Source organism: Seriola dumerili, unplaced genomic scaffold (genome assembly GCF_002260705.1).
Source record: "Seriola dumerili isolate Sdu_G_001 unplaced genomic scaffold, Sdu_1.0 BDQW01000468.1, whole genome shotgun sequence".
Lineage (NCBI taxonomy): Eukaryota > Metazoa > Chordata > Actinopteri > Carangiformes > Carangidae > Seriola > Seriola dumerili.
In genome coordinates, this window is record NW_019174723.1 from 5,787,814 (window position 1) to 5,801,525 (window position 13,712).

General features: G+C 39.9%; 1 protein-coding gene across 2 annotated transcripts in view; it reads left to right on the forward strand.

Moving 5' to 3' along the window:
- LOC111234923 (DNA (cytosine-5)-methyltransferase 3B-like) overlaps positions 1-9,109 on the forward strand; it is a 31,441-nt gene extending 22,332 nt beyond the window's left edge. Inside the window, exons 9-22 of one of the 2 annotated variants that reach the window (XM_022763139.1) lie at positions 2,770-2,911; positions 3,008-3,130; positions 3,532-3,576; positions 3,693-3,772; positions 4,454-4,566; positions 4,681-4,864; positions 5,183-5,267; positions 5,382-5,527; positions 6,988-7,078; positions 7,525-7,673; positions 7,973-8,058; positions 8,294-8,363; positions 8,485-8,603; positions 8,826-9,109. In XM_022763139.1, coding sequence (XP_022618860.1) covers positions 2,770-2,911; positions 3,008-3,130; positions 3,532-3,576; positions 3,693-3,772; positions 4,454-4,566; positions 4,681-4,864; positions 5,183-5,267; positions 5,382-5,527; positions 6,988-7,078; positions 7,525-7,673; positions 7,973-8,058; positions 8,294-8,363; positions 8,485-8,603; positions 8,826-8,967 — 1,575 coding nt within the window. In that variant the 3' untranslated portion in view covers positions 8,968-9,109. The remainder of the gene's footprint in view (positions 1-2,769; positions 2,912-3,007; positions 3,131-3,531; positions 3,577-3,692; positions 3,773-4,453; positions 4,567-4,680; positions 4,865-5,182; positions 5,268-5,381; positions 5,528-6,987; positions 7,079-7,524; positions 7,674-7,972; positions 8,059-8,293; positions 8,364-8,484; positions 8,604-8,825) is intronic. The other variant, XM_022763141.1, reaches the window with a different exon arrangement.
- Positions 9,110-13,712: the final 4,603 nt, after the last annotated feature.

Genomic DNA, 13,712 nt, shown 5'->3' on the forward strand with positions numbered 1-13,712 from the left:
AAATTTTGCATCAGCACAGACACTTAACTGAAGACCGTAGGCAGAGACATCAGCTGTATCATTGTCTATTTGCTTGACATATGACACCTAGAAATGATAGAAGTATAAGCGAGACAGCATGAATGACTCGATGAATGGAGTGGTGTCTGCGATTCTGCAACACCTCAAATCTATTATCTGTGGTGCAGATCACATATTTACTGAAAGTGCTTGATTGTGTTATCTGCGACAGTTTGAGAACTCGATGTCATGTCTGGATCACGTGCTGTTAGTTGTCCTACGTGTGTTTGATGTTCATCTTTCTAAGTTAGTTGACAGGATAGATACCAATAGAATTATGTGAGAGGCAGATTCCTGATGTCTTCGTAATGAAGTGTCCATGACGGAGGCATCACTCTGTTGTTTGCCTTTACTTGGACTACTGGTTACAACACACGTGGTGTAAGCAATGAGCGGTAAAATTGCATTACTAGATACATCACGTGGCGAGGTGGTAGCCTGCAGTGTCCTGTGTTTCTTGTGCGGGAATCAGTTCCAACATTTTTGCATCGCACGCACGCAGACGCACGCGCGCCCCCCACACCTACACACACACCCCTGGAATTTTAAACAAGCTACACTTATAAGTGGTGTAAATTTCTTGCTGAGTTGTTAAGGGCGTTGAAAACCTTCTGGTGACCAGCTGGACAAGTTCCCCTGATAGACGTTAATAAAACAGAATGAAGAACGCAGCAACTAAAACACCCCGACTGCTTTCCAGCGCCTGGAGATCGCACCTGCGGTAGTGAGGCCAGCTTGGTGTACGAAGCCTGGCTGAGAACTTGGGGAAGGCAGTAATGGAGTCCAGTTTGTCTTGCTTCTTCATCTGTTTATTAAGCTCACCAGGAACTTGTCCAGCTGGTCACCAGAAGGTTTTCAAGACCCTTAACAACAGCAGAAATTTATCAAACTTTATTAAGTGTTAGCTTGTTAAAAATTTCCGAGGATCTCATGTGTGTGTGTGTGCGTGCGTGCGCGCGCGTGCGTGCGTGCGTGCGTGCGTCAAAAATGTGACTGATTTCCCTGCCAAGAACACACTGGTACACTGCAAGTGCATTTACGCATGTTTACACCACAGTGTGTGTAACAGTAGCCAAGTAAAGCAAACACAGATGTGTGTGTGTGACAGGAATTCCTCCTCACTATCTATTGTATCTCATCCTGTCAATAACTTAAAGATGACATCAAACACGTCAGGACAACAACGCAGGAGACATGACATCACGTCTCAAACTGTGCAGATACACATCAAGCACTTCAGTAAATATGTGATTGCACCACAGATAATAGATGTTGAGGTTGTTGCAGAATTGCAGACACATATATCAGATATTCTGCTGTCTGATACTTTATCATTTCTGGTGTCATATGTCAAGCAAATAGACAAATGATACAGCTGATGTCTCCTCCTACAGGTCTTCAGTGTCTGTGCTGATGCAAAATTATACTGAAGTTATGGCTCATTTGTTGAGTGTAAACCTACAAAAACTATTTTATATTGAACAAAACAAGCAAAATGTGTGACGTGCATCTGTGTTCAGTGTTGAGTTTGTCTGTATTTATTTAACAACATCACCAACATTATATACATGAAAAATATCATATAAAATAGGGAACCAAACTGACAATTCAATTTGAGCAAAGCAAACTTTCTTTTTTTTTTCTTTTTTTTTTTTTTTAGCAAATTTTGATATTTTGAAGCTAAAAAAGTCAAAAACAACTTTAGGTTCATAACATTTCGCATCACTGGGGACTCATGGTGGACATTTTTTGCTATTTGCTGACATTTTATAACAAACAAACAATGAATCTAATATGCAGCAAGTTATCAGTAATTGAATCAGTTATTTAAATTATCATTCGATGCAGCCCTGTTTACAACTAAAGAAACCCCAGTGAACCTGAAGAATGAGAGACATGGTTGAAAGGTCTGACAGACAGACAGACAGACAGACAGACAGACAGACAGACAGACAGACAGACAGACAGACAGACAGTCTGTCTTTCACTGCACATCAGTCCACTTACTTTCACTCTCTGTGTTATAGAGACAGATGTGTGTTTCTGTCAGTTCTGTGTGAGTGTTTAAGTGCAGACAGAGTCGGACTGCAGGCCTCTTCATGCTGCTGTTTGTCTTTCTCTTTCTCTCTCTCTCTTTTTCTCTCTCTCCACTTTGCTACTATGTTTTGTCTGCCTCGTTCGCCCCGTCTACCTCCTGTCATCCCCTGGTGCGGCGCTGCCTCAGCCCTTGTCTTTCACTCAGACGTCTCTTTAACATAACAACCTCCTCTGTCTTCTCACCTCCTCTCCACCGTCCTTTGCTGTTCCTCCCTGCGCCCGTCAGTCTCTCGTCTCTGTCTAAACATTCAACACTCTCCGAAAAACTCTCCAGTTATAGTTTCTCTGAACATCGTCGATGTGTTTTATTTCCAAACTCGTCAGGATGCTGCGTCTTCACAGGATGTTCCAGTGTTTTAAGAATGACTGACTAAAGGTCAACACCTCTCATTCAGGTGTAAACACTGACATCGGATTCATGTCACTGTGTTTTGATCTTTATAACATGTTGCCCTAGTCGGCTTTGATCAGCTTTGTTGTTGAAGGTCAAAGGATAAAAATAATAATTAATAAATAATTAAACATTTTCTTATTTTTCTAATCTTCTTTTAAATTTGACTGATTTTATAACATAATTATATAAAGAGCTCTCCGTCCCCTTCTGTGCCGCAGATGGCCAGTATCCGGGCGGAGAAGACGTTTCCTCCCTGCGAGTCGGACAACCCGGAGGACCAGGTCAAACCCATGCTAGACTGGGCCAACGGTGGCTTCCAGCCCAAAGGAGAGGAGGGACTCAAACCTACACACAGCGCCAGTGAGCAAAGCAGCAGGGCTACACTGTTTATCCTAAATTAACCAGGGAATAAGACTGAATCTGATCTGTTTGTGTGTCTGTGTGTGTCCCCTGCAGACAGCAACCCTCTGGACCACCAGGTCCTCGATGTCTCACTGCCAGAGTATTTTCCCAGCGCAAAGCGGCCAAGAGTCGGCCTGTGTAAGAACAAGGCCGCCCCTGAGGAGTCCTACTGCAGAGGTAGAGGTCAAAAGTTAAGCTCACTCAACATCATACAAAATGTATATTATGTATATAAATATTTTGAAAATGTAGTCTCTGTAAATTTTTATGTTTTACCTTTAGGTTATAGCGTTTGCTTTTTATCCTTTCTAATCTAATCCTTTAATGTTAAGTACAATTTGTTCTGTACATTTGGTAAAACAGAAGTTTACGTTCAGATTTTCAATATGACTTGCTGCCTCGTTTACACCAGTACAAATACACTCATACTCATTAATTAGAGATTTAAAAGTGTTGAGGTCAGCTGGGATATACAGGTGTTAGTGTCTCTGCCTGTTGTCTGTTAGAAGTATAAAAGAGGAGCTGAAATTGTGCATGAAATGTGCCACTTTTTAACACTGTTTTTCCTTTTCCCTCAGAACAAATGGTCAATGAAGTTCGGATGAATAAATGTAGTATTGAAGGTAAAGACTCACACATTCACATTGTGTTTTTCTGTGACTGTGAATTATTTGTGAGTTATGAACTGTGTCGTTTCATTTCTATTTACTTTCATTGATGTGTGCGTGTGTTTTGGCAGAGTTCTGTCTCTCCTGTGGAAAGATGAGAGCAGCAACCTTCCACCCACTGTTTGAAGGAGGCCTGTGCCAAACATGCAAGGTAGAGCAACACAAGTGTGTTTTTTTTTCCATCATCATTAATATGTCTCAGTGTCTGAGTCATGAATCATATTCTAAACCAAATGAACCCCATAATGATAATATTAACAATAATAAACACAAGTATATCAATAATGTTTGGAGCCTTTAAACGCTCTCATACATACAAACAGGTTTTGACCAGTGTCGGCTTCCAGAGGCTGATATTGATGCCAGTAAAATGAACTTGTCATCAGCTGATATCTCCAGAGTGAGTGCTAAATGCCAGAGTCATAAAACCAGTCATGTCAGACACATAAACTAGTCGGTTCATGCCCTCAGCAATTTGAAGCCTCTGGGAATAAAGAGTAGGCGGAAGTGAATGCAGCATGTCTGCCAGACTCCACTGGCCAGCTCTTGACTCTGTGCTCAGCCATGTTTGTCCTGCTTGTGATGCATTCAAATGCTCCTTTTTAACAGCAGACATGTTGGCTTGTCATAGTAAGAGAAGCACAGGTGTAATTCTTTCACACACAGAGACGTCCCGTCACTTAACAAACACATTTTGTCCCGACTGTTGCCTGGTGATATTTGGTTGAATGGACCTGATGGACACTCCTGGCAAATGTGTAAAGTTGCCTTAATACATATTTGCGTGTGTGTGCGCGTGTGTGTGTGTGTGCGTGTGCGTGTGCGTGTGTAGGATGTGTACCTGGAGATGTCCTACATGTACGATGACGACGGTTACCAGTCTTACTGCACCGTCTGCTGCGGAGGTCGAGAGGTTCTGCTCTGTGGCAACGCAAACTGCTGCAGGTCAGACACGCATGCACACGAAGAAACAGTACATGCCGCACATTAACTATTTCTCTGCCAATGTGCGTCTGCGTGCATGTGTTCACCACCGTCTGTCTGTCCGTCCACCTCCAGGTGTTTCTGCGTGGACTGTCTGGACATCCTGGTCGATCCTGGAGCATCTAACAACGCTCGCTACTTGGACCCGTGGAGGTGCTACATGTGCCAGCCGCTGCTGCAGTACGGCGTCCTGAAGCGGCGACACGACTGGAGCCTCAAGCTGCAGGAGTTCTTCGCCAACGACAACGGACAGGAGTTTGTAAGTCACTTTGGTCTGTTTCAAGATGTTTCATATAAGAATGGGCAAAAATGGAATGATCAGCAACTGTTGTGTTGCTTTTTTCTCATTTAAAATATCTATATACACTATATCAACTCCTGTGTGTTTGTTGTTTTGTGAATTTGTAAATATATTTTCATGCTATATATGAGGAGTTCACAAAGTAGGAGTTGGGACACTGAGTAGATGCAAAATGAAATAAAATAGGGAATAAGAAAAGATAAGAAAAAGCATATTTGTGGCACACAAATATTTTTTTCTAATCTTTCCCTGCAATTTTTTATCTTTATCTTCAAGGAGAAACCAAAGATTTACCCAGCAGTCCCTGCAGAGCAGAGGAGACCAATCCGAGTCCTCTCCCTGTTTGACGGCATTGCCACCGGTGAGAATGAGTGTGTGATGTATTCGTGGTGATGTGTCGACCGTTTGATGTGTTCTTCATCTAAAAAGCAGCAGATCATCATGTGAAGCTGTGTCTTGTTGTTTCCGTTCCCAGGCTACCTGGTTCTGAGGGATCTGGGTTTTAAGGTGGACCAGTACGTGGCGTCAGAGGTGTGCGAGGACTCCATCTCAGTGGGCGTGGTCAGACATGAAGGAAGGATCCAGTACGTCCATGACGTCAGGGACATCACCAAGAAAAACGTAAGGAAGAAAATGTTTGTTTGACTGAGAACAGTCAACTGAAAGGATTCATTTTCTTCCATCAGGAACAAACTGCTCAAAATGCTCCTGTGGATCTGCATGTAACTGAAAACGTGACTTATACATTTTATGATATACATTTGGCTTTTATTGAAGACAAAGAGAGAGTATCTTGGGGGGGGGGGTTAGTTAGTAAAGGTTTTACTTTAACATGTACAAATACAAAGTCAACCTGAGTTTTGCTTCATCTAAAGCAAAACTACTGAAGTGTCTGTCATAGGTGACAGTAGGTGGGATTCTGATGCTGGTACTTAAGTATAAGTATCCTGCCAACCTCACTGGAGTTACTCCTGGCAAAAACCTCAAGTCGTTTCTACATATATGTTTACGCGTTAGTGCTCACACACACACACACACACACACACACACACACACACACACACACACACAACACACCAGACTGGCAGCTGCAGTGATGTAGTTTGGGGCAGAGGACAAAGAGCAGCTTCAACCTCTGTAAATCCCCTCAGGAACCCTTTCACTTGTTAGTCACGCTGTGTGTGTGTGTGTGTGTGTGTGTGTGTGTGTGTGTGTGTGTGTGTGTGTGTCGGGTTCATGCCCCTGTTCTCTATTATCTCTTATGTAAGAGATTAATAAGAGCATCCCACCCCTAACTTCTTCTTCTCTTTCTCTCTCTCTCCCTGTTTCCTTTCTTTCTATTCAGCTCTCTTTATTGTCTTGGGGGGGGGTGTAAAGGGTAAAAGATAACAAAGCAGATGAGTGAGCAGATGTTAAATTAGTAGTTGTGTGCCTGTCGCAGGTGAAATGAATGAATGACATTTAGAACTGAAACAATCAGACAAATAATCAAGTCAATCAATAAGTCAATCATCAGAAAATGTATTTTGATTATCAAATAATCAGAACGTTAAAATGTCCAAAAGTCACTGGTCTAAGCTTCTTAAATATGAATGTTTTTTTCTTGGTTGTCTTGTCTTGTCTCCGGACTGTTGGTCGGGCAAGGCAAGAAATTTAAAGGCATAAACTTGGGCTTTGCAAAGTTGTGATATATTTTGTTGTATTTTTCGGACATCTTATGGACAAAACGATTAATCAATTAGTCAGGAAAATAATCGACAGATTAATCTATGATGACGATAATTGTAAATTGCAGCTCTAATGACGTTTGGACTTTACTTATTGAGGGCATACACTCAAAGAGAAATCATCTGCATGCAGAAAAAGTTTAATGAAAATAATTAACAAAATAGAAAAATAACTTCATTTTTTTTGTCAGTACTGGATTATTCTGGGTAATAAAACCTCACTGTTTTGTAAGTAAAGTTGTAGAAGATGCGTACAGTATTCATAGTATGTCATTAATGAGTTTCCCTTATACACTGTCATTTTGTTGTTATGTCACTGAGTCTAACACTAGGTGGTGCTCTCGTCTCTCTCAGATTCTGGAGTGGGGTCCGTTTGACCTGGTGATAGGGGGAAGTCCCTGCAACGACCTCTCAATAGTCAATCCTGCAAGGAAAGGCCTGTATGGTAGGTACCTGCCAGAGGGAATTATATATTAGACTTCTGATTGTGACTTTCATCATAGAAATGGTAGCTGACATTGTAGCGATGATGGAAATGATGTTGTATCCATTTTAAATGATGTTTTTTAGTAAATTGCTGTTCATTCAAAAGCACTCATGTAGTGCTGTGTTTGAGCAGTGAATGGGTACGGAGGTTTAATCCTGCATTAAAGTCTACTGGAAACCTTAGTCATTTGAATTTCATTATTATGAGATAAGGTGAATACTTATAGTCTCTCATGATTGTCTAAACTACTATCTCTGATGCTTTCCTTCTCTGTGGGTACAATTCTTAGGAAAAAAAGATGCTTTTTCAAACTGAGTATTAGGGAGATATGCCATGTGTACTGAAGCATTCAGGCAGTTCGGTGAAGTTTTTTTACGGACTCTGATCATGTTTTGTTGCTCTAGAAGGCACAGGGAGGTTGTTCTTTGAGTTTTACCGTCTGCTGAGCGAGGCCAAGCCCAAAGAAGGAGAGAACCGGCCGTTCTTCTGGATGTTCGAGAACGTGGTCGCCATGGGCGTCAACGACAAGAGGGACATCTCACGATTCCTGGAGGTGAGTCACATGGACTGTGGAGTATAAACAGCTGTAAATATCTAATACATTAAAATCTTTTTCATATACTGTATATCAGATGACAAAGTTAAAGACCTAATCCTTACAAACATTTATACACTTAAACAGCTTAACAACAAAAAAAGTTGCATGTCCCACAGCCTAAATTTCTGAATTCCCCTTTGGTGCGCTGGTGGTTGTTTGTTTGTTCAACAACAAAAAGAGTTATTTTTATGAGTTCTGTGAGTTTATGAGTAATCACCATGTTTCTTTGTGTTTTTTTGTTTTTGTTTTTGTAGTGTAACCCCGTCATGATTGATGCTATTGAGGTTTCCGCTGCTCACCGTGCCCGATACTTCTGGGGAAACTTGCCAGGCATGAACAGGTGGGCGAACTCTTCACATTAAAAATGTATCCGAGTCCCAGTTTGTCAGGGAAAAACAGACATGTTGACTCTAAACACTGGTGGGTTTATGTGACTTGTCATCGTAGGATCCATTCAGTTTTAAACATTTGCAGAGTCTAAGGATAAAATGTGCACTGTGTTCTGCTCAAAAAACAATTTTAAATTCTGCGTGACAGTGTGTAGGACTAAATGTGATTCCTCCTCTCTATTTCAGGCCTCTCTGCGCCTCTGGGATGGACAAGCTGGAGCTGCAGGACTGTTTGGAGCATGGCAGAGTTGCAAAGGTCAGAAATCCACAGAATAAGTCAATGATGAAGAAATATGTTTTTTTCACCCTTTGCAGTACTAAATTGCACAGTGGCTACTTGGTTGTATTAGTTTGAATGTGTATCTGTTGTCTCGTAGTTTGGAAAGGTGCGCACCATCACGACTCGCTCAAACTCCATCAAACAGGGGAAAGACCAGCACTTCCCTGTGTTGATGAACGGGAAGGAGGACATACTGTGGTGCACTGAGCTGGAGAGGTGAGCAGAACACACACACACACACACACACACACACACACACACACACACACACACACACACACACACACACACTCATGGCTGATAAGATCAAATATGAGTCTCATTTAGCTGGATGGTTACAATTTAGATGATATTTACATCAAAATCTTTAGTGTTACACAACTTTAGCATCATTGCGACACTGATTGTAATGGTTGTTGTGTATTTCTTCCCCTGCAGGATCTTCGGCTTCCCCGTTCACTACACAGATGTGTCCAACATGGGTCGCGGTGCCCGACAGAAACTCCTGGGCCGGTCCTGGAGCGTCCCTGTCATCAGGCATTTGTTTGCACCACTCAAAGACTACTTTGCCTGTGAATAGAAAACCACCCATCATCAGCAAACATATGCCACCTGTGAATACACACCAGCTTTTCTACTATGACACTGGCTCCCAGAAACAGCATCTGTAAAGAGCTGGAGGAAAAACAGCCAGTTTCACTTAAAAAAAAAAAAAAAAAAAATCAGTATAGCTGGGAAAATAGTGAAAGTAGCTGGTAGTTTGTGTCCAGCCATTTCTGGATTCTGGTGATAACGCACCTGTAGCCTTAAACACACATAACACACTAACACAGAGATATGCAGATACAGCACAGGTGAGCTCCTTGGCTGTGGTTTATCACTATATCCAACAGTGTCTGAGAGAGAGGGAGGGTGAAGGTCAAGTGAAAGTGCAGCCAGTCAGTAGCACTGATTATATTATCTGTAAAGGAGGCCAGTGGGCTGCTTCGCCTCTCTGGAGGAGTTAAAAGGGAAAGAAGATGACGCCCGCCCTCCTGTTTTGTCTGTTAACAGTAGGACTGTGTAAAGATTAATATGATTTTAATCTGATTTTTTTTTTTAGAAGGCATTGTTTTTAAGTTGACACCACTTACTAGTTGTAGAAAAAGGTGGAACAACACAGCACCAACGGTACAGCTTTTTAAAGTGGCTCTGTATCAAACCGTTTTATTGCTCATCCCTCCGTTTAACTGATACAGGCTGTTCATCTGAACAAAAACACTTTTAAGATCACTTGAACCAAAGTCATATGGACAGCTGAAGTCCTGCTCCCTCTGGGTAGGTTGTTTTTAAAACGCCAAAATATGATACTACTGTTTTATGCCCAAATTAGAATTAAGGTAATAAATATTCTACAACTGTACTGGACAGCAAAAGTCCAGCATCTCTTCTTAGCCAAGATAGAATAATAATTATTTTGTTTGCATACCATAACGACATATCCCATAAGCCTTAGCCACAGAAATATTGTGAAAGCCTCATGGGAGATGTAGTTGCTAGATGCTAACAAAATAGTCTTTTATCTTTTAACAGTGCTCTTGTACCTATTTAGATTCAATTATGAAAAGAAACATTAGCTAGTCTCGTGTTTGAGATTTTTCAAAAGGCCAGTGAAGGAAAATACATTGAGCACTGCAAGCTAGTGGACCAGACCTGGACATGAGACGTGTTGGTTTTATACTTAGATTAGGTTTTATTTGTTGTTTGTTGTAAAAGAAAAAAAAACTACAATTTTACTTTTGTCTTTTGCTTTGAGACAAGTTCCAATGAGCAAAATAGCTTAGTTAAAAAAAAGAAAAAAACTTCTATTAAAGATTTTATAAACATGTTTTTGTATAGATAGTGTGAAACTTTGAGTTAAACAGTTATAATGTCACAGCAACTTCTCCCTGAGAGCTACATACAGATACTTGAAATAAGCCAATGCAAAAACAGAGATGTAGAGAATGAGTTTTTGTCTTTTGTCAACCATTCCAGACGTCTGAAAAATTAAGAGTGATGGCATTTATCCTACTGTAGATGTTTTAAAAATAAAATTGTTTTAGTGTACTCTAACAGCTGGATGCCAGTGTCTGCACATGTGGGTGATCCTGGTTTACAGCAGTTTCTATTCCAGAAAGGAAAAAAAATGATCGGAAACACTGGTGAACACACTATATTTTTGTAAACTAGCACTGACTACTTTTTCTTTAAAGGAGTTTTTCAGTTTCCAAAAAAATTAACAAGAGGAGTGGCATGAAAATAATCTCAATTGATGCTGGTTGATACTTTACTTAAGTCTGTGTGTTGCACATGCTTCACTATGCAGTATGTATAATGCTATTTAATGCTCTTAAAAAATGATAAAGATTGTTATCCACAATCCAGTGCTATAACAGAATTGTTACTGAATTGGCTAGTATATACATACATACTGTATGTTTAAGCATTAGCATGTTCACCACACAGAGCGATCTACTGGACAGTTAAATTTGGTACAGATTCTCTTGACTTGACCAGTGGACCAATCACACAAAAACCTGGCATAGTCCTTTGAAACATCTTTTTTGTTGTTGTTGTTTTGATAACTGGAAGATTTTTAATGCTGTTGGCTGCCACCAAATCAAACTAAATGGGCATTACCTCAGACAAAGGGGCAACTGTGCATCACTCCTCCTATGGGATCTCTGTTCTGTGAATATATACTGTAGCTTTCTGCTCCCATATGCCCTGTATATATAGCTTGTATTTTTATCACTGGAACTGTTTTTACACAGTGTTTTGTGTACTGTATCAATAGAAAGGTTTACAAGTGTTTTTAATTCTCATTTGACCAAGAACTACATTGTTTGTTTGTTTGTTTGTTTGTTTGTTTGTTTTTTTTATACAAAATGCACAAGCCTTGGTAAAGAACCTGTTTTTCATGTTTAAATGACCAGTTCATTTGGAAATGCAAGACTCCTATGTGATGGTCAAAAGGCTCTTAGAGTGCCACCAGGAACCTTTTTTACTTTTCAAGTCTGATTTTAAAGTCATCTGAAAAACCAAAAAGTAATTGTTTACATGCTTCATTAACACTGCTGAACCACAAAAAACAGTTTCTTTTCTTTTTGGTAACTGCTCTTTTAAGACATTTTATATCGAGAACACATATGGTATATATTAACACGGTATACAGCTTGCTTGAAATTTGTAATATTATAGCACAATATATAGCATATTAATCAATAGCTTTTTGATATCTTGTGTTTCTTAGATGTAAACCCATTCAGTGTATTTGTAGACTTGTGTATGAATGACATCTGAGAACTGTTTCTACTTTTTCTACTACAGCCTTTTGTGCTTTATCTTTTATCAGAATCACATTTGAGGATATTTTAAATGAATCTAAAGCGCAAAAGCATTTCTAAAGAACAGATTCTGTGCTATTTTTATACTTCATTTGAACTGTTAGTGGAAAAGCATTGATTTATTATTTTTTTTATGTTTGTGTACTTCCTATAGCAACCTATATATAATTTTTACCCAATAAAACACAGCTTGGCTGCTAAAAACCACTGACGTGTCTTGTTTGAAATGCTAATCCTTCAGTGTGTATTTTTCTTGTGTTTGAATAGTCTTCTGTGGACTGAAAGGCTTGTAAAGTTGAATAAGATTGCAAGTAGTTATTTAATTATTTGTTAATCCCCTTTTTTTTCAGACTGCATTAATTGGTTAATATATAAAATCATAGCAATAATGACAAATGCTGTATGATTATTATCATTATAAAGATCTGATCCAAGAACTGTAATTAAAATTGCTCAGATTTGGATTAATCAGGATTTCCTGCTAGGATAGGAGTGTAAAATCTGAGTTTCACTGACATAGAATTTGAAGTTTTCACTGATTTTTGCAGAGGATGTTGCCAGTTCACAGTACATACAATGGAAAAAATGCATTGGTCTTGATACAGAGCCTTGTGGTTCCCCACAAGAAAAAAACTATAATGTAAATGATGTGCTCTTGTTGTGGTCTGTAGTGTCAAAGACTACACTCAAGTAGAACTGGAAAGAACTTTTGTTCCCTTGGTTTTAAAACCAGAATGAAAAGCTCTGACTGGGGAAAGAGTGGCAAATTAAATTTATATTGGAATATTTTTTTAAGTTTTAGGGGGGCATTTTTACCTCTAATAGCAGCAGTAAGAAAGAGAGGAAAGTCGGGGAGAGAGAAAGGGATGACATGCAGCAATGGGACTTGAACAGCAAAATACTTGGACCACATGTTTGCTGGCTTTTGGCCCAGTATACGCCCGTTTCCACCTGGAATCTGGCCCATCTCTATACAGCATGACAATCAGATGCTACTTCCATATCTGTCCCAGTTCTGGTGCACATACAGAAAACCTTCAAGTTGTCAGGCAATACCAGAGGATAATTGACGGAATCTGCACAGATTTTGAAGTATATTTAACCTAGGCCAGACCCAGGCATATATCGGACCAGAATTTTCATTTTTCTACATAACCGATTTTACTAACTGAGCTTTGCTCAATTGCTAACTGATAACTGAGCCTAAACTGACAATTTGGAGTTAAACCGACAGAATCCAATAAAACAATTTTATAATACACCAGTCTTCAGCATCAACGCTGAATCAACTCCCCAACTAGCCAGCTGTATTTAGATGTCAGGGTCTTTTATAACAATTGACTTTGCTTTCTTGTCTTTCACTACACCATGTTAAAACATTAAATGTGGAATATGGTGGGGGCAGGAGCTGACGTTTGACCTTCGTTGAACCGAAACGTAACTGTTAATGAAAGTGTGAATATTTAAGATCCAGTACGTTAAAATGGTGAAAATGTGGTTACAACAATGGCCTTAATGTTTAACTTAAGCATTTGCAAAATGTCGGCTAGCGGCTAATGACTAGCGTAAGCTACAGTTAGCTACAAAAGCTACCAAGGAAATAGAAGTTGTTGATCTTAGCGAACGTTAGTTGCCATTTTACGTTACTTTTTGATCATTAGCAGACTAATGTGTCCAGACTGGTTATTTCGTTATATTTTTAGCTATTTAAGGTGCGTCACATGGATATTTTCTCCTTTTAAAAACAGGGAACAGGGTGGCAGGGGAGGGGGGTTTCGGGGGTGTAGGGACTCTGGAGTCTCATACCGGTAGTTTAAAAACCCTCAAGGAACGGAGCGAAGAGGGTGAGTGGGGACTTTTCTCTGATCATGTTCATGAAAGATCTGGGCTTAACGTTAACTCCGTTATTCCTTGTACGTCATTTGTTGAAGACGACCAAACTTCGTAATTGCGTGTT